Source organism: Anabrus simplex, chromosome 5 (genome assembly GCF_040414725.1).
Source record: "Anabrus simplex isolate iqAnaSimp1 chromosome 5, ASM4041472v1, whole genome shotgun sequence".
NCBI lineage: Eukaryota > Metazoa > Arthropoda > Insecta > Orthoptera > Tettigoniidae > Anabrus > Anabrus simplex.
In genome coordinates, this window is record NC_090269.1 from 36,611,241 (window position 1) to 36,636,571 (window position 25,331).

Here is a 25,331-nt window from a genome sequence, read left to right on the forward strand (position 1 = left end):
AGAGTGATTGCAAGGCCGTCTCCAGAATCGATTGGGAGATAACGTCACATGTAATCTATGCAGAATAAGGAGAAGATAAATGGAATTGTTCTGCACAATTCGGGGTAATTGAAGAGGAGTATTCTCGATCTTCTTGAGAAGTATCTCTAGTAAAGTTTTTTGTGTCTTCAGCTACTTGCATGTGAATTTCGTTAATCCATTAAGAAAATGCTTGTTCTTCAAACATTAAAAGAATTAGAAGAACTTACCTTGACCATGAGAGAGGAGGTTCGCTCAGAAGTGTTGTAGAACTGTGATACGCTGTGGATCAGTCGGACAGTCTGCAGTAGACTCATGATGGAATCCTTCATCCTCACCTACAACATAAAAACCTAATGTTTCTAATCGAGCTGCAAATACTCAGAAGAATTACAGTGAGATACAGGGTTATTAAATTATCGGATTTATTATAGGTACCTTTCAATGTTACATCATATCTTTAGAAACAATTTAACTCCCCAGGACCTGAATTTTTTTCTCAGTTCGACCATTACATCTTTCTCAGAAATTCGTTCTCTTACCGCTGGTATACTCGTTCACACGTATAGGGAACAAATGAGACCTTATAAGCTATGAATAAATATTACATTTGCCAGGCTGAGTGGCTCAGACGGTTGAAGCGCTGGCCTTCTGACTCCAGCTCAGCAGGTTCGATTATGGCTCAGTCCGGTGGTATTTGAAGATGCTCAAATACATCAGCCTCGTGTCGGTAGATGTACTCACACGTAAATGAACTGCTGCGGGACTACATTACGGCACCTCGGTGTCTGCGAAAACCGTAAAAGTAGTTAGTGGGACGTAAAGCCAATAACATTAATTAATTTATATTACATTTGTCCGACTCGTTGGCTGAATGATCAGCGTACTGGCCTTCCGTGTAGAGGGTCCCGGGTTCGATTCCCGCCCGGGTTGTCGATTTCAATCGCTTCTGATTAGTTCTTCTGGCTCGGGGACTGGGTGTATGTGTCCGTCCCAACACTCTCCTCGTCATATTCAGACAACATACCACACTACCAACCACCACAGAAACACGCAATAGTGGTTACATCCCTCCATATAGGGTTGGTGTCAGGAAGGGCATTCGGCCGTAAAACAGGGCCAAATCCACGTGTGCGACGCAGTTCGCACCCGCGAGCCCACAGGTGCGGGAAAAAGCGGTAACACAAGAAGAAGAAGAAGAAGAATTAATATTACATTTCTTATTGAAATTATACTAGCCTGGCATAAGCAAAACGTAGCTTCCTCTAAAGTGTGCCTCATTTATAACTGCAACAATATTGAAGGTGAAGATGATTATTGTTTGAAGAGGAAGTCCAACTGGGCAACCATTCTCTATTAACACTAATCAGAGGGGAAAAGTGGAAGGAGTCCGACACTTTGGAAAATGAAGGTATCGGCCAAAGACAGACAAGGGCCACGAAGTGGGAGGGGGGTTGAAAATTAAAGACACCCTTGGCATCGAATGCTGTAATACCGTCGGGGTCGGAAAAGAATAAGAGTTGGCCAAGGGAGGTCGGACGGGATAGATGAATGTGAGGAGCCTGGCACAAGTAAGTGAAAACAATGCCAGGACTCAGCTAAGGGCCAGATGGTCACCAACCCGCGCTCCCAAGTTAAGAGCTTCGGGTCCCCTTTTAGTTGCCTCTTACGGCAGACAGGGGACACTCTCATCCACACGAGGCAAAATATGGAAGCTGGTGAGTTCCGTGTAATGACATTCAGAGCAGGACTAGTGCATCTGGATGTTATGAAAGAGGGAGTCATATTAAATTGTACAGCGATATCACTTTCTGGTTCAATCCGGTAAGCAATGGTGACTACCCTTCTCTTCATCTTGTCTAATACGCCTTATTATAGTACCGCCATCGGATTTTGCGGTTTTCCAGTAACCATATAGCCTTCGGTGATGCTGTATGAAGATCCGGCCAACCTCCGGAATGATAAAGTAACAGGCATAGGTGCTTCAGAGTGTATAGTGCTAGTTTTCATTAGATGGCCGAACGAGTGGTTGTGTGGTTTGGGTCACGTAGCTATCAGCTTGCATTCGGGAGATAGTGGGTTTGGACCCCACTGTCAGCTACCCTGAAGATGGTTTTCCGTGGTTTCCCATCTTCACACCAGGCAAAAACTGGGGCTTACCTTTATTAAGGCCACGGTTGCTTCCCTCCCATCGTCACCGTAAGACCTATCTGTGTCGGTGAGACGTAAAGCATATTGTAAAAAAACAAAACAAAAAAATGTCTTTACTTGCTCATTTTGTAAACTAAACCTCCTTAAGCTGTACTTGTCTCCTCAGCAGTGCTACGGGAGTAACATTATTGACGATATTACAGATGTCCTGTCTTAGATTTAAGAGGAACGCAACTAATCAATCCGGTTGTTTTCCGGACAAGCCAACGAGGCGTTTGAAATTTTAAATATCGTGATCATTGAGCTAAATATTGAATGATGTAAACCTTTTAAATATAAACATGGCATATTTCTCGGACGATTCTTGAAAATGGTGTTATAATTGTATAATTCAGAGTCTATGTTCATTTTTATTTCCTTTTGCTAGAGTATAGGTGAGATTCAGTGGGCTAAATACTCGATTCCCAACCGAAAGACCCGATTTTGAAACCTGGCGTCGTCGGGTAGAATCTTCATTAGAACTAACTGTCGAACTTCTATTATTTTCTGAAGTACAGCATATGAATGTAATTCCTTCTGGACGTGAAAATAGCAAGAGTAATAGTGTTTATGAAACAAGCTATCTACTACATGCCAGGTACAAGTCCGGTAAAATCGTGAGAGGAGTTGGCTCCGCAGGATATGGTGGGTTCGAACCCTGCTGTCGGTAGCTCTGAAGATGGTTTCTCATTTTAACACCTGGAAAATGGTGCAGATTTATCTTGATTAAGTCCACGTCTGCTAGCCCCACTCCTACCTCTTTTTCATCCTTGCGTCGTCAAAAGCCAAAAACTTCCATATGTGAGTACGACCTTAATCCACCGGCGAGGGAGAGAGAGAGAGAGAGAGAGAGAGAGAGAGAGAGAGAGACTACTACTAAAATGTTTTCAATCCTCCCCTGAAGGGGAAGGCAGGCCTCTTAGACAGTGACGCCGTCTCTCAGGCCGGGAGATTTGTTACGGTGAAGGAGATGCTCGGAGAAGGCGAGGGGGTTGGCGGTCGTGGCCTATACTAGCAACTGTCCCAGCATTCGCCTTAGTTAAGGAGACTGGAAAACCACGGAAAACCATTCTCAGGACAGCCGACGGTTGAGGCCAGCCGTGAGGACCAGCGCTGTCCCGTCTTCGGAATGCAGAGGCGTAGAGCCACGGTAGAGCCGTGGCCACTTAAGGGCCGAGTCCCACTTTGCATCTACCAACGAGAGAGAGAGAAAGAGAGAACACAGAGAAATAGTGAAAGCGAATGTCTATAACATGGGGGAGGTACTGATGTCGACTTAGTCGTGCAGGTTCGTGTCGACCAAGAAGAAACACAACCCCGAGGGAGGACCGTCGTATGGTGCGCCAAGCATTGCGGTATCCCATAACTTCGGCACCCGCTATCTGCGAACATGTACCGGAGACTCTACAACATCCTGTGAGTTTCCTCACAATATCTCGACGACTCGCATCCGCCGTATTGGAGTCCTACCGCCCCATGCGTCGGTTGCCACTGACACCAGAACACCAACGTCTGAGTTTGGAGTGGTGCCTTGCCCGTGAGGCATGGACAGAGGACGACTGGCGTCGCTTCATGTTCAGTGATGAGTCCCGCTTCTCCATGACGTCCGATGACCATTGTGTGTGGGTTTGGCGGAGTCGAGGGCAGAGGGCAGATCCTGCCCATATTGTGGAAAGTCACACAGGCGTAATCTATGGCATCATCGTGTTGGGAGGCATAGAATATGCGTTCAGGTCACCTCTAACAGTGCTTCGGTAGACTTTGACGGCACAGCGATCCATCACAGACATTCTGTGTCCGCACGTCCTACCCCTTACGGCACAGCACCCTGGGACAATGTTCCATCAAGATAATGCACGTCCACACACAGCACATGCGTATGGACTGCCTAGAGTACTGTGAGGTCCTCCCGTGGCCAGAAAGTTCCCCGCACCTCTCCATCATTGAACATGGGTTGGATGACATTGGAAGTGGACTGCGTCCCAGTATCAACCTGCGGGATCTGGAGGGATAGATGCACCAACTGTGGGCGAACTTGCCTCAGGAGAGGATCCAAAGGCACTTTGACACCATTCCGAACCGCATAAGGGCATGCACTCGGCCGGGGGGGGGGGGGTGTTGCGACATCCTATTGACCTGGCACCAACGTTCCACCTGTAACTGCCAACGAACGGCCATGTCTCTTTCATCGGTTCAATAAAGGCACATGGTTTCTCAGCATATGTAGTTTCACTCACTTTCAACTATTCCTTCTGGGTGCTTAACTTATTTTGTCAGGCAGCGTATTTGGTGGACAATTATGACAAGTGAAATCATTCAAAATCTACTTTGGCCCCAAATAATAATAATAATAATAATAATAATAATAATAATAATAATAATAATAATAATAATAATAATAATAATAATAATAATAATAATTGTACCGGGCGGTACACCTCCACGCCGCTAATTTAAAATGTGCGCCAATTGAAACTCCTCTGCTGGAGGAAGTCTGAACTTTATCTACGGTATTAATTTTCTACTTTCTCAGAAGATGTCACTACCTGGAAATTTTGGAGTTTTTGAACTGTGTCATTTTCGACGTATTTTTGTTTTGCTTGTAGTAAGAAGTGTGAACTTTCTCTTCTAGAGGACACTACTGAAGATCAACAATAGTGCACCCTAGTGCGGAGTGAAAGAACTGTTCTTTTGGAGAAATTTTGAATTCAAAAGTTTGTTCTTTGCTAAATTTCTTTCAGTCATTATTTAAGTTGGCAATATTATCCCTTTCTTTCCCCTTGTTTTGTATCTAGCCAATCCCGAATTTCTTGAATTAATTTTCCACCAATTAGGTGTTTCTTCTTCATATTGTGTAGGGGTTTTCTTGGTTAGCCAATAAAGTTTTTGTGGGAGGGTGTTCTCATTCCCCAAACGCCTCGAACTTTCCGCGAGAGTATATAAACTGCTGATTTTAGGGTCTCCGGGCCACTTCTGTTCCATCTTTCAGTGTGTAAAGTACATAGCAGGGGGCGGGAAGCGCCTCTTTCGTCGGCAGCGGTCAACAACAAGGTAATGGCCGATTAATAACTTCTTTCTTTGCTAGCTCAGCAGTTTAACTCTCGGGGCGGGTCCGAAGTTGTTCCATTATGTAACCTTCCTTAAAATGTAAAGAAACTTGTATCTATTCTATCTTTTAAACTACATATTGGGATAGAGAGTGCTTAACCCTCTCGAGCTCCCACTCATATTGCTTTGAGGTGAACTTATTTTTTTTTTCTCTACCTATTCTTCTTTAACGTAATGTAAATTGTTTCCTTCTTAAGTCACCTCTGTAGTATGGGATTAGCCCTTGTATTAGTGGCCTAGAGCCAGATTAGGTTTTAAAAAACAAATGCATTAGGAGAGCAGATCGCCTCCTCTCTAATTGTTATTTTGGAGGTCATGTAATTACCCCTTTTCATTTAATAGACCTCAGTAGGTTGGGTATGTTACTCCTGTGTCTATGTCCTGAGAGGACAACTTGAAGGTGGAGTTTGGTGTGGCCTTTGAGAGGCTTAAAGTTTGAGAGCGTGTGGCTCTTTCTTGAAAATTAAGTGTTGTATGCCTCGAGGAGGTCTTTCTGTGTAATTTGGGGCAAGTGCTCTTGAACATGAATGGGGTTTTCTGCCCCTCTGGTAAAACTTATTTTGGAGTAAAATTGGGCTAATTGCCCTAGAAGTGTGAAGTCGGGGCGAGAAGCCCAAATCCAGTAAATATTGTAACTACATTTTGTTGACTTGCTACTCTGTACCTGCCGTACTTGTTATTTCTTTATTTTGAAAAGAAAATATAACCTTGTTAAATTTTTAAATTAATTTTACTTTCGTAGTTTGAGACCTGTTCACCACCCCGCACCTTCTTTCACCTCTAACTACCACGGAAATCTCCGTAACAATAATAATACCAAACCAAACCAAACCCCATGGCACTACAGCCCTTGAAGGGCCTTGGCCTACCAAGCGACCGCTGCTCAGCCCGAAGGCCTGCAGATTACGAGGTGTCGTGTGGTCAGCACGATGAATCCTCTCGGCCGTTATTCCTGGCTTTCTAGACCGGGGCCGCTATCTCACCGTCAGATAGCTCCTCAATTCTAATCACGTAGGCTGAGTGGACCTCGAACCAACCCTCAGGTCCAGGTAAAAATCCCTGACCTGGCCGGGAATCGAACCCGGGGCCTCCGGGTAAGAGGCAGGCACGCTACCCCTACACCACGGGGCCGGCTTAACAATAATAATAATAATAATAATAATAATAATAATACCGAGCAGTTATGGTCGCGCAGCTGTGAGCTTGCATTCGGAATATATTCGAACAGCACTGTCGGCAGCCCTGGAGATGGTTTTCCGTGGTTTCCGACTTTCAAACCAGGAAAATGTTGGGGTTGTACTTTAATTAAGGCCACGGTCACTTTCTTCTCACTCCTAGCCCTTTCCTATCCCATTGTCGCCATAATTCCTATCTCTGTCGGTGAAACGTGAAACAAAACTGGTGAAAATAATAATACAGTATGTAACATATAAATAAGAATGTTTATGAGAATTTTTGAGGTCCTTAATACAGCAGGAGCATGAAACAAAGTGTAATAATTTCAGTAATATGTTGTTGATCTCCAGTTCTTGGCAGCTGTTTCGTAAACATTTAATACTGCAGTAGAATGAATGCGTTTCAATCTTTGCAACTAAATTAGACCATACGGAATATTATTGTTTTAAGGAGTAAGAAGTAACGACCTCATTAATCTCGTCATCAATGTAGGAAACATGGACCTAAGTAAAAATGTTTGTGGATGTGTAATCTTCGGTAGAAGTTCGACAATTTTTTTAATTTTTTTTTTGTTATTTGCTTTACGTCGCACCGACACAGATATGTCTTATGGCGGATAGGAAAGGTCTAGGAAGTGGGAGGAAGCGGCCGTGGCCTTAATTAAGGTACAGCCCCGGCATTTGCCTGGTGTGAAAATGGGAAACCACGGAAAACCATCTTCAGGGCTGCCGACAGTGGGGCTCGAACCCACTATCTCCCGATTACTGGATACTGGCCGCACTTAAGCGACTGCAGCTATCCAGCTCGGTAGTTCGACATTCATGACGTCTCGGTAGTAGAGAAGAAGCTATTCCACGAAGTTATGGATGCCCTATGAGAAGCCGTGGCTACAAGAGAAAATCAACTTTTAACTAGTGGCGTATAACGTATTGAAATACATTCTACTTTCAGAATGTAAACCCCCTATAATTACTTGTACAAAAGTCAGCGCGGAATCAAATCTCAAAGTTAAGTTCCTAATTCAAGGTCTTATACTATTCTTTTACTTACGGGATCGTGCAGATACAAAGAGTGGCAGCACTTCTCCATGGACTGTATGAATTTGGCGTTGTCGCGAGCCTCGTTGTAACAGAAGGTGATCTTGCGGTCTGTCTCCTTCCAAACACGCATCAACTTGCTACGGGCTAGCGTGAGACACTGAAGGGTCATCTGCACCTCGTGCTGCTGTAGCTGAGACACTATCTGGGAGAATTGAGCGCCTCTCTTCTTCCAGTACTCCAGCTCATCCTGGGGTCCACTCGAGTCGTTTTCTCGCCTCAGCTGCTGGCTCTCCATGAGAACTTCTTGGACCTTCCGGATCCACGCCTTGACCCGTTCTTCCAGGCCTGCAACCATCTCTGGGTCCTTGGACAACTCTCGGACCTCTTCTGTGCTGCGTATGGAGTCCACTAACTGCTTGCCGTCATCGAACAGGCTCGGTTCACTGCATACCTCCTCACACACTGTAAACAATATGTTGGAGATAAGGAAATTTCATACATATGTGAACAATTAAGGTCCAAAGATGGAAAAGGGTGAAAGTGCCGAAATAAGATTTTTTTAAAAAAATAAGGGGATGTATTATCCATGCCTCATATGGCGGTAACTTGTGCATGTGTCTGAGGTCATTACTTTAGTTGGTAGGAAGTTCAGCAGGTAGAGACACAGTCCAATGTGTCCAGCTGAGTTTGGTGGGGAAAGGTTAATGTGCCAGCGTCTCACGCTGCAATTCTTCTGTGCTGTCCATTGTGTTAGCGTGCCATCACTCATGTATTTTCTAATTTCTGAGCCACTTAATTGAACAAATGCAATTTATAGGAGCTAAATATTGTTATGCAATTATATACAATGTATTGGATGTAGTATACTTGCACTTCAAAGGTCGTAGGTAATCATTAATTCCTGGTCTCCTTTGGTAGAGAAGTGTTGAAAGTGCCATTGTGCTCGGGAACTCTATTATCGGCGTTTGCCGGGACAGTTCGTAGTATAGGCCACGGCCGCCCACCCCCCTCACTTTGTCCGCACATCCCCTTCACCGTAACAAATCTCCCGACCTGAGAGACGGCGTCACCGTCTAAGAGGCCCGCCTCCCCCTTCAGGGGAGGGATGAAAACGTTTAGTAGTAGTGTAGTAGTATCGGCATTTACTCGAAAACATTTTTCTGGCACTTTCACCATTTTTCATCTCTGGTCCTCAATTATACACACGAGGAAGTATTCTTCCAACTTGAGGCTGTAGAATTGGTGGTAATGGTAATGATGACGGTTTTCTATAGAGCCTGGAACCCCTTTTAGTCAACTCTTTATCAGCAATTTTTACATCGATGATGGAGTCTCATACTTCGAAGAATGAAAGGATCGTCTAAAATTATAAACAGGGCCATAAAATATATAGAAATGAAAAACAGCCTAGACTTCGCAAACCTAATATTGTTGATGTCGGTAGCGAACAAAAGTAGTACGATATTAGAATAGTGGTGGTTATTGTTTAAAGTGAATGTACAACTGGGCAGCCATCCTCTATTAACACTAATCAGAGGGAAGGACATGGGAAGGGTCCGACAGGTGGTGGTAGTGGTGGTGGTGATGATTATTGTTTTAATAGGAAGTAGGCCTACAACTAGACAACCATTTTCTATTAACACTAATCAGAGGGAAAAGGGAAAGGACCTAATAGGTGGTGGTGGTGGTGGTGATTATTATTTCAAGAGAGAGATCATCTGGACAACCATTCTCTATAACACTAAACAAAGACGAAAAAAAGGAAATGGTCCGACACTTCGAAAAATGAAGGTATCGGCGAAAGAAAGACAAGGGCCACGAAGGGCGTGAAAATGAAAGACTCCCTATCCCTCGGAAATTTAATATCGCTGGGTTCGGAAAAGAACAAGAGTTGACCAAGAGACGTTGGATAGGACAGATGAAAGAGAAGAGTCTGCCACAAGTAAGTGGAAGCAATGCCAGGACTCAGCTAAGGGTCCCGTGGTCACCAACTCACGTCCAAACTTAAGAGAATATGGAGCCCCTTTTAGTCGCCTCTGACGAAAGACATGGAATACCGTGGCTGTTATTCTACCGCCCCCACCTCAGAGGGTATAACACCGTCGGTGTCCGAAAAGAGCAAGAGTTGACCAAGTGGTGGTGGTGATTATTGTTTTAGAGGAAGTACAAGTAGGCAACCATCCTCTATACAATACTAATCAGAGAGGAAAAATGGAAGAGATTCGACACTTCGAAAAAACAAGGTATCGGCCAAAGAAATTCAAGGTCCACGATGGGCATGAAAATGAAATACTCTCTAGGCCTCGCAACCTAATACCGTCGGGCTCGGTAAAAAACAAGAGTTGGCCAAGCGAGATCGGGTAAGATGGATGAAAATGACGATCCTGGAACAAGTGGAAGCAATCGTGATTCAATTAGTCAGTGGTCGCCAACCTACGCTCCCAAGTTAATAGCCCCTGGGGCCCCTTAAAGTTGCCTTTTACGACAGACAAGCGATTACAATATAAAGGTATTTCGTGGTCTCAGCTGAACTGACACTGAATCTAATGCCTTCCTGACAATTATTGCCGATGACCTGTCTCTGATTTCGAGCAATTCGCCGATCAAAAAGCATCAATATGGGCAGTAAACGTCTAAAACTTATAGACTGTAGGCCTATATTGTTGAAATTCACGCCATCTGGGATAATTAAAGTGAAATACCCATGTTGACAATAGGAATCATACTCCTACTTTGGAAAATGAAATAGTTTCTCACAGTGGAATTGTGGTTTCTAGCCAATATAGCACATAACCCTAACTAATTTGCGTATAACGTACCGCGTACCGTCTTATTTACATCGTCGCTATTTTCTTCACTATTACTATACATTTTTCTTGATTTGATATTTCAATCAACTCGATATTTCCAAATAAACACATTTATATTCATTTTGGTTGTTTTATTCAATAACATGCTGAAACTTTACTGATTCGAGCATCATAAATAAACAACGTATTAAAATATTTGAAAGACATTCTAGCAGCAGTTCAGTATTCGATACTAGGAGCGCTGAAATGCACTTCACCTCCAAGACAAAGTACGATTACAAGAAAACATGGCGGATGACACAGGCCAAAGTGCTAAGATGAGAACGACAATGGACGTATAATATAATCGGAACTATGAATATGATTGATGATTTCCATTAATCCACACATAATCATCAATCAAGTCCTAAAGGTAACCGGTACGCCTCGTCACTACAGCCATAGGTTCCTGGCTTCTGCGATAAGAGATACAATGGACGAATAACAGTTGAAATGGTTTGAGCACGTCCAACGCAGAGACTAAAATCACCTTGTTCAGAGAGCCCTAAGTATCGAAGAACCATCTGAAAGAATAGGAAAACGAAATAACATGCGGAGGATATCCTGCGAAATACAGTACTCCTGAGAAACAGAAACATACCTCTAGATTTGGTACACCAAAGAAATGAGTACTTCCTTCGTATCCGCCGACCCCGAAGGGAGTAGCTATGGCTAGCTACACTTACGGTATAGGAAAGAATAAGAACAAGAAGAATTTAGCGTTAAGAGGGAGTGATAATATCATTGATTTATCCCTTATAATGTTTATCTTCATATTACTTCTAAGGGAGTGCGACAGGTTTCGGCAGCCGGCAAAATTCCCATCCTCGCCGCTAGAAGGGGGCTTCATTCATTCCATTCCTGACCCGGTCAAATGACTGGAAACAGGCTGTGGATTTCAATTTTCATTACTTCTAAGCTTTTGGAACTAACTGAGGAAGGACACGGCTGAAAAAAGTAAATGGTTGTGAAAGAGGAGCAGCACTTACCTTTCAGCGCGCTACAGAAGGATCGTAGGCCGGGGAGCAGTTGATTCTTAACCATCGGACACTTGGATTCGTCTTCCTCGGCGTCAGGAGAAGGATGAGCTAGCGCCTCCATGAACACGTGCTCCATGACTCTCTGGACAGCTGTCACTAGCCCTATGCGCTCGGCGTCAAGGACACCGCAGAACAGATCCTACGGCGAAGTAGCAGGGCGTGGTTACTCTATAAGGTGCCACTAAATAACATCGCTGCTATCTACAACCAGTAGCAAAGTTCACGTCAAACTCTTTGAACATGTCCAACTAGCACTTGTTTTTTATTCATCATACAGTACCATACCAAATAGCCATAGCCCTAGAGAAGCTTCTCGGCCATAATAAACCTGGGTGAAATTCTACCACACTCAGTCAATTCACCAGATAAATTCAAACAGACTGATGTATATAACATCATCTGCGAAAACTGTAAATGTTTTTACATTAGACAAACTAGAAGAAGATTTGACATCATATTTGAAGAACACCTGGCGACACTTCGGCTGCTTAAGCATGAAAAATCAGCAGTTGCTGAACATCTACATGACACTGATCATGAAGTGTCAAATATACAGAATCATCTCACAGTTCTACACACACATCCAAAACGGACAACATTGAACATTTTAGAAACTCTAGAAATTTACAGACATCAGTTAATAGATCCTCAACACATACTCAATGAAAACATTAAAAATTAATATTTAAAAACAAAGCTTTAGCAACAACTGTATATTTTTGAGACGTGACACACCTATAGTCCACCCAAGATAAATGTAATAAATTTATAATACTCATAGCCTCTACTCTTCAATGAAATTATATTCTTTGAAAGCAATAATTGCGTATCAAAAATAGCGAAAATTGAATGCCAACATTTCACCACCTGACGATAGAGTTTAAGCTCTGAAACGCTTGGTGGAATACAACTTGATAGAAATTGTGACTGGTAACAGTATTAATTATTTCATAACAGAAAACTGTCAGTGCTTTTCACTCAGTGCTTTGCTATCATATGCACGGAACGTTAGCAAGACCCAGATTGTGATGAAGAAGTGATCTCATTTCTAAATAGAGACGATATTGAGTGAAGCTTAGTATATTCTGAAGGAAATACTACTACTGCTACTACTACTACTACTACTACTACTACTACTACTACTAATACAAATCATCATCATCTGGTCTCAGCTGACTGGGGAGGCATTTTGATGTGATGTTATTTAGGATACCTTCGTTGCACTTACACTTTTCAATTTACTCCACTCGATGGCAAAAACAAAACAAAACAGAAAAAACAGAAAAAAACAGAAATACTATTGGACATCCTGTTACTGACTTTCAGTTAATTCTGTCGGGTATGCAATGGATGTATCACCAAAGATCTTAAGATGCTGACATCACACGACACATCTACATTATATCGGAAGTAGAAAAGCGAGATGTTTACAACCAAAATAAAAACGAGAACATTGTATAACTTAATGGTATACCACCGTAAGTTCGACTTCACTACATTTGTCCGTTTCTATACATTCTTTACCGCTAATCTGTTATAGAGTGAAATACGGTGTTTCTGAAAAGGCGGCGGGGCTGGACCTTTAAGTCCTTCAAGCATGAGCCACGATTGAAAAGTACCGAGCTAAGATGTATAAGCTCCATACGAATGAAATACGATTACAACAAACACATCCACTTTGGATTTAGTAAAACAATATCACACACAAAGAAGCCGATCAATAATGGTATGGCCAAGAAGACGATTAAATTAGGGACTCACAAGTGGCCACGGCTGGTCCATGGTCCAACAGCTCTGCATTCTGACCGGCCAACGAGCAGAGGAGGGGTGGCGACGGCTCTACCGTAGCTCTACGCCTGTGAATTCGGGAGACGGGATCGGGCTGGACCTCATGGCCAGCCCCAACCGTCGGCTGTCCTGAGAATGGTTTTCCATGGTTTTCCATTCTCTTGCACTAAGGCGAATGCCGGGACAGTATCAGTACAGGCTACGACCGCCAACCCCCTCACCTTCTCCAAGCATCTCTTCACCGTAACAAATCTCTCGGCCTGAGAGGTGGTGTTATCGTCTAAGAGGCCCGCCACCCTCTTCAGGGGAGGAATGAAGACGTTTTTGGTAGTAGTGAATTAGGGAGAGTATGTCTGCTGACACATCAAGAAGAAAAAGAAGAAGGCAAGTATTTTGTTTATTAATGGAGTCCCATCTTATTACGGTACCTTATGGAAACCCTCTTCTGGCAGCTGCTTGCCTGTGTTCAGTCGGAACATGTAGATACAAAGCCCTGTAAGGGGCACTTGCCAGCCGTCGGTAAGGAACAACTTCTTCTTGGGTGGTCCTGCAGGAGCAACCTGTGTCTTCGGCGGCGCTGCAATGGCCGCACGCGAACCACTCGGTTTTACCTGTGAAAAGATTAGCATAGGTTATTGAAAATCATCCCATGATATCCTTAGCTCATTTCAGAACCTTCAATTTTATCTTCTGATATATAAAGATTAAAATATATATTTTTCAACTGTTACAAATTAAGTGTTAATATTCGTTTTACGCGTTGTCCTTCTTTCGACGGGTATATGGCTCTTAGATTCACTCAGCCTACACCACAAGTGAGTAAGGGGCTAATGAATCATTTTCACGACTGCATTGTACTCGAAATAAACTTTCAGCATATAAGGTCGTGTTCAGTACATATTAAAGAGATGTTAAATACAGAACAAATATGGCCGACGGGACACCAATGGTATCCGAACCCAAAACCTCCCGATTTTGCGTCGTTGCTCTATCTAATTGAGCTATGGTGGCCTAAGTCATACTTCGTTGTTAAGCCTACGGAACAGCTATATGAAATATTTCAGCTTATAACTTTGGCTGGTAAGATGTCATTTCTTTCTTTCTTTCTTTCTTTCTTTCTTTCTTTCTTTCTTTCTTTCTTTCTTTCTTTCTTTCTTTATTAATCTGTTTGCCCTCTAGGGTTGATTTTTCCCTCGGACTCAGTGAGCGAGGGATCCCACCTCTACCTCCTCAAGGGCAGTGTCCTGGAGCGTGATACTTCGGGTCGGGGATACAACTGGGGGGAGGACCAGTACATCGCCCAGGTGGCCTCACCTGCTATGCTGAACAGGGGCCTTATTGCTATAATTTAAGTGGCCGTGTCCTTAAGTTAGGTACCATCCCGGCATTTGCCTGGAGGAAAGTGGGAAACCACAGAAAACCACTTCGAGGATGACTGAGGAGGGAATCGAACCCCTTTCTACTCAATTCACCTCCGGAGGCTGAATGGGCCCCGTTTCAGCCCTCGTACCACTTTTCAAATTTCGCGGCAGAGCCAGGAATCGAACCCGCGTCTTCGGGGGTGGCAGCTAATCACAGTAACCACTACACCACAGAGACGAACATTCTGCCATTTAAGGTTCAATATTGTGTGATTACTGTCAGGGAATTCTCGCTCTTCATAATATATGATTTCTGCAATTGAAGACCTCCCAGAATAATAATGTAACTAACAAATTAGTAATTTTCCAGGACAGAGAAAAAATATTTTTGTAGTTTATTTCATGGTATACACTACTTGATCCAACTGCATTTGTAAGTGTACAAATGAGTTCATCTATTAAAAACAATACTTTATTGCTATAATTTAAGGTTTTAAATATAATGTATGAATTGAGAGTGTTGCAATGCAAAATAATCTGCAAGTATGTATTACGTTTGTATATAACAGGAGAGGAATCATGTACATGCTTTTGGAACACAAGCGATAGCAAGTGATATTAGTGTAATAATAAAAATAACAGCAATAACAATAAAATTGTCAAGAAAATATTTCCAAATATAAGTGTAATTTCGTCTATGGCCTCTATTTAATTGACCTATTACGCCTAGTGATGAACCAACATAAGCACTATCCACTATCTTGACCCGATGTTCCATCCTTACACCACGGAGGATAAAGTTCTGCTTGAAGTTCCAATGTACAGTAAGACATAAGATGACATCACAGCACTGATGATACACCCTATCTCCACTGAAATCTCACGTTTCAGGAATTTGTTAGTTACATAATTATTCTGAAGAGGTCTTCGATTATGATTCTGACAACAGAGGAGAAGGTGTTTGTCGTGGAGCATTGTGCTCATACGGAGTGTAGCGTTAGAATGGGCCGAGTGTGCTTCGCGTTAAGGAGCAGTGCGAGGAGCGATTTAATAAGGAGGCACCAAATAACAGAATGATGTTAAATATCATTGAGAGGTTTCTTCATACGGGATCAATCTTATGTCAACAAAAGGGTTCCCGAGAAGTCACCACAAACGAGAGCCATGGACTACTTCTCCAAGAGAAGAACGAAGAACATCGCTGAAACTCGGTTTGAGCGATCGCTCTTCGGCAAATATTTAAAGAGCTGAGGTGGACTGTTCGATTACAGTATTGCAGCTGAATGTTGTTTATGACTAGAGCCCTGCCTGTGCGGACATACAGAACAATATTTAACTACAGTATATTACACTCGAGATATTGAAATGGATAGATCTGTTAATATAATACAATAGGCTTGACACCTGGCACCAGAACCCCTATAGTCACGGGTTTATGATGGATTTTCTCTTGCAACAACTACCGACTTATTAACCTTTGTTCCTTCATTCTTTCCAGTAATTCCGGGCAGGAGCCAGTTATGCTTAGGTCAGATTTTGTGGCTTTATGGTCTCAAGGCTCTTTATATATCATCATTCTCCCATACAATTGTCAACGGTCTCCTAACCACAAGCAAAAATAAGTGAGAAATGAGTGCAGAACAGCAACCGTCATTGTACCACGGGTACATTTTCTCCGTCCAGTTAAACTGCGCGCCTTCTATAAGACCATCTTTGTACTTGAACATGAACTATTATGCAAGATACTTAGGGTTGCAACTGTTAGATGCCTCTACCATCAACCTAAGTGCCCCCTCTGGCGAGATTAAGACAATTAATTCATGAGGAAAAGTTGATTTTCACTGTTACCTAAACTTGGTTTTTGAAGATTGTTTTGTTCTTGTGTCAAGGCGGCCAGGAGCCAGATATATGTAGGTCAGATTTACGGCTTTATGTCCTCAAGGCTCTTTATATATCACAATTCTTCCATACCATTGTCAAGGATCGCCTAACCACAAGCAGAAATAAGAGTAGTCCTGACTGAAAAACAATTACCATCATTATTTAGAAATTATCAGCAAAATTATCCGCACTGCCACACAGTTTGTATCAGCAAGACAATAATTTCAAAGATCTTCTTCTTCTTCTTTTCCTATCGCTTTTCCCACAGCTGTGGGGTCGCGGGTGCGAACTGCGTCGCACATGTGGATTTGTCCCTGTTTTTAACGGCAGGATGCCCTTCCTGACGCCAACCCTATATGGAGGGATGTAATCACTATTGCGTGTTTCTGTGGTGTGTAGTGTGTTGTGTGAATATGAAGAGGAAAGTGTTGGGACAAATACAAACACCTAGTCCCCGGGCCAGAAGAATTAATCAGAAACGATTAAAATCCCCGAACCGGCTGGGGATCGAATCCAGGACCCTCTGAACCAAAGGCCTCAACTCCCACCATTCAGCCAATGAGTTGGACTTTGTAATTATAAGTACAATATGTATTATTAATCTACTACTAGTAGTTATTATTTCAAGGGAATATTATAGATGTGTTCAATCAGTTTTTTCTTCTTTGGTTGTTTGCAGATGTTTTAAGTGCACCTTTCCAATTTTCTAGAGCGAGACATGAAAATTATTATATATAAATGGGAAAGGAAAGTGCTCAGAAATGTATTTGGAGGAATCCAGGGAAATGAAGAATGGTGAATGGGAAGAAATTGAAGAGCCGAGAATCCTATAACATTATGCAGACCAGATGATAGAAACCAATAAAGAAGAGTGTTGGTTGGCTGGGACATGTTAGAAGAATGGGGAAGAAATAAGAACGAGTAAAATATTCGTTGAAAATCGAGATAAAAAATGGCGTATGTTTTTTTAGTGCCGGGAGATCCCAGGACGGGTTCGGTTCGCCAGGTGCAGGTCTTTTGTTTTGACTCCCGTAGGCGACCTGCGCGTCGTGATGAGGATGAAATGATGATGAAGACAACACATACACCCAGCCCCCGTGCTAGGAAAATTAACCAGTGATGGTTAAAATTCCCGACCCTGCCTGGAATCGAACCCGGTACCCCTGTGACCAAAGGCCAGCACGCTAACCATTTAGCCATAGAGCCGGACGAAAATCCAGATGATGAGAGATAAAGAGAACATCCCAGGAATAGAAGTGGAAGTTGGAGGTAGAGAAGAATGGGCTATGACCATCAAAGAGGGCAAGGTGATTTAAGGGCTGTACCCTGAAGGGGTGAGGCGAGGTGTCGTTAGAAGCTTATTAATTAGAGAAATGTTATCATTTATCATTTGCTTTACTCACCGTTTCGACCACAGGCGGTGGTTCTGGCTCCTCCACCTCTTGGTAGAACCACAGTAGTTTATTGCGCATGTAGGGCAGGAACAGTTGGTTGATGTCGTCCAGCTGGGGATAGAGTATTCGATTAATATCATAATATGTCACAAAGATCGATTGTACTGATGTGGACAAAATAAAACAATATTTGTAACTATAGATCATTCCATGTTAAGAAACCAGTATTGCTCTTGCGGACCTACAAGAAGTGAACACAGCCTCTCTTCACCCATAATTACTCCTGATTAAGGAATATTAAAATGTAACTTATATTCTATTCTGAACGAAAGGAAATAAGGATGAGGCAATGCTTGCCCGTGAGTTATTAAAAAATACTTAATATTTTCTATATCATAAATACATTCGCAGAGAGGAAGCACAATGGTGGGAACAACCATCACTTTCCTTTGCCTTCCTGCATTTTCCTTCTGAGTTACTCCAATACGTGTACCACGTTATCTGTTACTCTGTGAATCGCGGACAGCTTATCACTGTTTAAGAGAACGCGTGCGATTTCTTTCACAGCCACTTTGTTTGCTTTATATGTCCTTAATTATATTTCTCGAAAGAATCCAGATGAAAGCCTCAGCTGGGTGATTAAAAGAAAGTGCTGAAACAACAGGATTTCCTGAGAGGACCCTTGTTGCTGTATAAAACTTAAATAAGCTCCTCGAAATCCCCTCTTTTCGTAGCCCAATGTTTGCAACATTTTCGTAACACTACTCCTTTGTCGGAAATAAAATAATTTACAGCTTAGTTCCTTCCCTCTTTTATATCTAAAATGAATACCGGGAATACCGGTGCCGCCATTTTCCCATGATGCTGTTGAGCATGGCCATTCGATATGGCAACATTGTGGAATGATCTATAGTGCAGTCTACATTATAGTTCTAATGAGGCACAGGTCCTTCAAGACAGACGACAGCAAGAGAAATTGTAGAATTGTCCGAATGGCAATGGCAAATAGCCAGATGACAACAGCTGTAATTCGGGCAGAATGTGGAGTAACGCCACGAACCACTGGAAACAGGTTACTCGAAACGTGACTGTGAACTCAAGTATCCATGCAATGTGTACAGAAGCATGTTGCCGAGCCAGAAAAACTGAATGTTCGAATGATATTCTGTGGTGTTCAGTGATCTGTCTGAGACCATAAGGTCGATGCAAGTATGTCCATAGACGAACTTGTAAAATGGCACACCATACACTGATTCTCGAGAGGAATGAATATCTCCCGACGCCTGGAACCATGGTGTGGGAAGCGACTGAACTGGTGGTTGTTTCAGGAACCCTGAATTCCCGCTAGGGTGTGGCAATAATGGTCAACCCTGTTGCCACAACTTTCATTACTACGATACCAAATGGTATGCTTCAGAAAGATAATGCATGAGCCCACACTGAATGTAACACTAGAGGCACCTTGTAGTATGTGCAAATTCTGGTCCAGCCTCCATGTTCTCCTGATTTGTCTTCTATAGAACATGTTTGGATTGACATACGAGACGTATACTGTCATACAGACATATTTCTTCATTTACTCACACAGTGAGGCAAGGCAGGAAATCATCTAAGAAAATATTCAGAGACATGTTGGTTCCATTCAATCACAAATAAGTGAGTGTATTTTTGCTAGTCAGGATCAACTGTATACTAAAGTTGGTTGTTAGTTTAACCCCTCATAAATCACGAAAAATGCTGCCAAATTGGAGATTAAAAGATGATCTGCTAGTGACAATCACGATGCCGTAGTCGTGTAAGTAGCAATGCAGAATACAACGGAACAGTTGGAAATAATTACAAATCACTAGCTTTAGCCGTTATTGCAAATTGTCTTCTGTTGTGTGAATATAAATTCCTTTGTTCACTGATAGTTTAATGTGATAAGGGAGCAGCTTATTTGTCCATTACTTTAAATTGCTTTACTTGTCAGAACTCTGGAAAACTGACGCACAGTCGACGTATATTCCATGTAATTAAACTCGATTCACTCTGGGAATGAGAACTAGGAGGTTTAATAGTGATTGATGTAGGGTAAAATTATCACAGTCTCTATGATCAATAGAAGAACAAGCTGGCACAGGACGGCAGTGTTATAGCTGATCGGAGACCTGGTACGATATGGAGACACTGAGCATCGGTGGATATCAGATGTTAGTTACTGTATTTCTATTCTAGAAAATGTAATGTTCAAGCAATTAAGTACTGTAATACTAGATTTCTAACACATCTTTACTGTATCCTTACTTTGTGTCCCATTAGATACAGCACTAACGGGTATCCTTGTACGGGGAGATTATTAAATACGCACACAGTATCCTCTGCCACTGTAGGAGGCGACTAAAATGATGTTTCAGCAGGCGGCACAATTCCTATCCTCGCCGCTAGATGAGGGCTTCATTCATTTCGGTCGAATGACTGGAAACAGGTTATGGATTTTTCATTGACTTGAATTGAAGGCATGCGCAGAAAAACAGGTTAACCCAGACAAATTGAGTTTTGTGAACGAAGCTGAAAAAGTATAAGGAATTACCTGTATTCATTTTTGTGAACATAAGACTCGAGCACACAGTATAAATTTACATAATTTGTTAGACTTACTTTAATAAGACCAAAATAATTAATAATAATGTTATTTGCTTTACGTCCCACTAACTATTTTTTTACGGTTTTGGGGGACTCCGAGGTGCCGGAATTGAGTCCCGTTGAGTTCTTTCACGTGCCTGTAAATCTACCGACACGAGGGTGACGTATTTGAACACCTTCAAATACCACCGGACTGAACCAGGATCGAACCTGCCAAGTTGGGGTCAGAAGACCACTCAGCCCGGCAAGACCAAAACAGATAATATCAAGTATTAAACTTCTTCCATCCTTCGCAAAGCTATCTCCAATATTGAAACATGTTTTTATTCACTACTAACTGAAAAATAATCTTCGCAATCTTTAATTTAACCCATTTTGGGCATGTTATACTAAGTTTGACGAAGAAGCTTGTGGTTGATGTTATTTAACATCAGTCATTGTTATCATTATCATTAGATGACTCATCAGGAATGTTCTCTGATTCTACAACTTACTTAATGTTTCGGCAGTATGCATGATAAATTCGTGGAACGTAATCCATATGCTCCTTTACATATTTCCGTTTTGCACGATTTGTCTTGGACCATGATATTAGGGGGGGGGGGGGGGGGAATGTCACACAACTAAGTGAACGTCTACCAGCTAATTTTGCTTTTGTTCTAAGTTCCACAGAATCATAAGCCTCATTTTCACCATAAGTATAATTAAGAAAGAGCTTAAAAATTTGGTATTTAGTTACTTTAATTGTTGTTGCGCATGTTCTCAGTATCCGGTGCCAACATAACCGCTGCTCAAGTAATTACTGCAATATTGATATGGATAACTACTTATTAGATAATTATTAGATTATAAGCATATTATCCACGTAAAATATTCTCTTCCATAGAACTGAAGTACGAGTGCTGGTTTTTTCAACCTCCGGTGGGCTACAAAAAAACACACATTGACATAACAAAATGATTTTATCACCAAAGGTTTCGCGGTTTCATACTCATTTTTCCACATAACTGTCAAAACAATTTAGGTATTTGTCATATCGTGACACTAGCTTTCCGATGCCCTCTGCAAAGAAGTCTGCCGTCAGTGAGGTAATGTTCGTCTGGACAACCTCCTGCTGTATAAAGTCCGCCAGCAAGACACCTTTATGGTCCCAATAACCGGTAGCCATTGTTTTCCTGTTGCTCAGTGTCAGTTTAAAATTTTCTGGCATGTTTCGAGAAGAAGGATATATCCAATGCTTAGACTGTTCTTTGTTTTCTGGAATGTCATACAGGACCCATGTTTCATCGCCAATAATGATAGACTTAAAAACTCTTCCTCTTCACTATGGTAACGCGTGAAGAACATTACGGCTGACGTCATTCGCTGAGTTTTGTGATCGTCAGTCAAAATTGTTGGGACCCAACGCGAACAAAGTGTCCGATTTCCTAAGTGGTGAGTCATAATTGTGCACCGTAAAGACCTTGAAATGTCTGGGATTGCTTTAGAAAGTTCACTGATCATAAACCTCCATTTGTGACGGATATACGAAGAACTTCAGGAGGTATGCCTTCAATTCAGAGTAGCTACAGTAGATTCTTCTTCTTATTATTATTATTAGGACGCCGTCACCCTACGAAGGTTGGCGATCCAATTGATTACGACAACCTTCGAAACAGCGGCTCGAAAGATTTCGATGGAATTTCGTCCATACCGACGGCGCATGTCTTTAAGTCACGAATTTCTCCATCTCCCCACAGTTCGTTTTCTTTCACTTTTCCCCTCGATGTTTAGTTGGAGAAGTTCATATATTTCACTTCTCATGCTGTGCCCGAAGTATCTGAGCTTTCGTTCCTTGACGGATGTTAGAAACTTTTCTTTTCCTCATTGGTCTTCCTTTCTACTCAGGATATTCGAAGCATTCTTCTGTACAAGTACATTTCGAAAGCTTCATGCCTTCTCTCTGGCAAAGGACTGAGCATCCAGCCTTCAAAACCATACAGAAGGACATGGAAAACATAGCATCGCAACATCCTAACTCGGAGCTGGAGGTTGAGATCTCTACTGGTGAAGAGGGCCCTAATAATGTTGAACAAATTCTTGACTTGCCCAATCCTGGATAAGATGTCATTCTTGGGATTACAATGCTCAGTCATTACAGTGCCAAGATATTTGAAGGATGACACTTGCTGAACAATTGTGTTGTTATTGTACAGGAAGGCCTGCTTAGGCGTTTTCGAAAATACAGTCAGCTTCGTCTTGCCAATATTCATAAACAGACCAAATGTTGCACTGATCCTTACGAATTTATTAATAATAACTTGAAGATCAGCAATGTGGATGTTATTAATGACATTGCCGTTTATATTCAAGCAGCATACTGTATATAGGTTTTGCTTAAAGAGATACGTAACGTTAACTTACCATATTGCCGTCAAAGACATAGTCCATGAGCTCCGAGCGTGGCAAGTTGGTGGCGTCGATGAGCAGCTGGAAGGTGAACTCCAACCGCGGGTCCATCTCCCCCCGCCGAGCCTTGCGCTCGCACTCCTCTCGCCGCCGCTGGAACAGGGTCGTATTTAATACATCTCTAAACCTATGACCTTAGGAAAACAACAGGAAACTCAAAGACAGAAGAAGTCTGTGGAAATAAACATTATGTAATTCAACATAATGTGTCTGCACTGAAACAGAATGAAACTGTGAGTCCAGAAATTTAGGCATTTAAGGGAAACGAAACCCAGTCTAGGAGTCCGAGAATAACGGCCAAGAGGATTCGTCGTGCTGACTACTCTACACCTCATAATCTGCAGGGCTTCGGGTGGAGTAGCAGTCGCCTGGCAGGGCAAGGCCTTGGGGGACTGTTGCGCCATGCTTTTTAGGTACAACGAAATCGTCGAGAAATATATTAAGAGAAAATGAAGGTGTTACCATGAATACGCAGTAATTAAGGTTTAATTTGTTTATTTAAATCTCCCTCTGGAAAAATCGAACGTCATAAATATTCCCTTCAATAAAATGTGTGATGCGATGTTACCTAGCAACCCTGTGAAGTAACGTATTGAAAAATGGCCATGACATATAGGCCTGTGCAGCTGTCAAGGTACTGTTGCTAGGTAACATCTCGTCACACATTTTGTTACACAAATTTTCGGATGACCCCCAGCTCTAAGACGTGTTATTTTATCTAAATATGATTGATATGGCTTTGAATAGGAAAAGCCACTTAAGTTAAATTTGCTAATGAAGTAATGGATATTAACAAACTTGCAGCATTTCCATTTAATGGTAGGAATTCTTTATCACTTTCATCGTCTGCTTATGAAAATGACAAACTTCTGTGGAATTTTTGGAGTTATATTATAATTTTTATTCTATAATATCTTCAACTGAGAAAGCAATGGTAAAGTACCTCACTTTTCATCATGTCTTGTACACCTCATTATGGCACTGCTATTGGTTTTAGCAGCTACCCTATAACAGCATAATATTTGGCGGTGCTATGTGAACATCCGCCCAGCTTCTGGGCTGAAGACTAAAGCTAGGGCTACACTTGCATGATTTCATGCTGCGTTACTGCGTGGAATCTCGTTGTCAAAAATGCACAACACTAATTTGGATGGGACCGGCCATACACAGGGTGATTTCCGCCGCGGGACACGAGACAAGGCGCGTCTTCAAGATCGCCCGCTCGAGAATGGGCTGAGATCCATTTTGTTTACGTCTTTTCCCGTTCATTGCCTGTCCACACTTGCGCAATGAAGACGCTGCGGTATTGTGCACTTGTTTGAATATTGCGCGTGGTATATCTGCGTTCTTCTTGTGCATTCACTTTGCAATGTGGAATTCGACAGTGAATTATTCATTTTGGAGGTACAAAAGTGCCTGTGTCTTTACGATACGAAAGACCAAGAATTAAAAAATCAGAGACATGAAGAGAGATGCGTGGTTATTAGTAACGGGCGCTGTGTTGGTAAGACGGTGTGTTTCTTTTGCTGATAGCATAGCATTTTTCTATTTCTCGAAACGTGTACGATGATGGTATGAATTAAATTAGTAAGCAGTATATAATCATTGTTTAATCAATTCTATTGACAGGCGGACCATTATTAGCCCTGATTTCTCACAGGTTGGTGAATCATCTCACTGTTAGCTAATTATTTCTTAAATGACGTCAGAAAACCAAACTTGAAGCATGACTGAACCCTTTGTTTGCAATGTCACGGTAGAGTTCTAGCCCCGTTGCGAAATTGCGAACTATATGTAATACACTGCCTGACAAAACACGTTAAGCACCCAGAAGGAGTGGTTGAAAGTGAATGAAACTACACGTGCTGCAAGATCATGTGCCTTTATTAAATTGATTACAATACGGGATGAAAAAGACAAGACGCTGGAAGTTACAGGTGGAATGCTGACGCCAGGTCAGTAGGGTGTCGCATCCCCTATGGGCTTATGCGGTTCGGAATGGCGTCAAACAGCCTTTGGATCCTCTCTTAAGGCAAGTTCGTCCACAGTTGTTGCAGCTGTACCTCCTGATCCCGCAGGTGGATACTGGGACGGAGTCCCTTTCCAATGTCATCCCACACGTGTTCATTGATGGAGAGGTGCGGGGATCTTGCTGGGCACGGGAGGACCTCAACGTGCTCTAGGCGGTCCATAGACACGTGTTGTGTGTGGACACTGTCCCAGGGTGCTGTGCCATAAGGGGTAGGACGTGCGGACGCAGAATGTCTCTGCCGTATCACTGTGCCGTCAAAGTCTACCGAAGCACTATTAAAGGTGACCTGAACGCATATGCTATGGCTCTCCACACCATGCTGCCAGGGATTATACCTGTGTGTCTTTCCACAATATGGACAGGATCTGCCCTCTGCCCTCG

The 25,331-nt window shown here is 42.4% G+C and overlaps 1 protein-coding gene across 1 annotated transcript in view; it reads right to left on the reverse strand.

The window, feature by feature from the left end:
* The window catches only part of Dhc1 (Dynein heavy chain 1), a 443,578-nt gene extending 420,256 nt beyond the window's left edge, over nt 1-23,322 (reverse strand). The window contains exons 1-7 of the mRNA XM_068227758.1: nt 23,247-23,322; nt 22,874-23,052; nt 17,855-17,956; nt 13,638-13,820; nt 11,371-11,560; nt 7,543-7,994; nt 249-356 (exon numbers count right to left, since the gene is read on the reverse strand). Coding sequence (XP_068083859.1) covers nt 249-356; nt 7,543-7,994; nt 11,371-11,560; nt 13,638-13,820; nt 17,855-17,956; nt 22,874-23,052; nt 23,247-23,322 — 1,290 coding nt within the window. The remainder of the gene's footprint in view (nt 1-248; nt 357-7,542; nt 7,995-11,370; nt 11,561-13,637; nt 13,821-17,854; nt 17,957-22,873; nt 23,053-23,246) is intronic.
* Nucleotides 23,323-25,331: the final 2,009 nt, after the last annotated feature.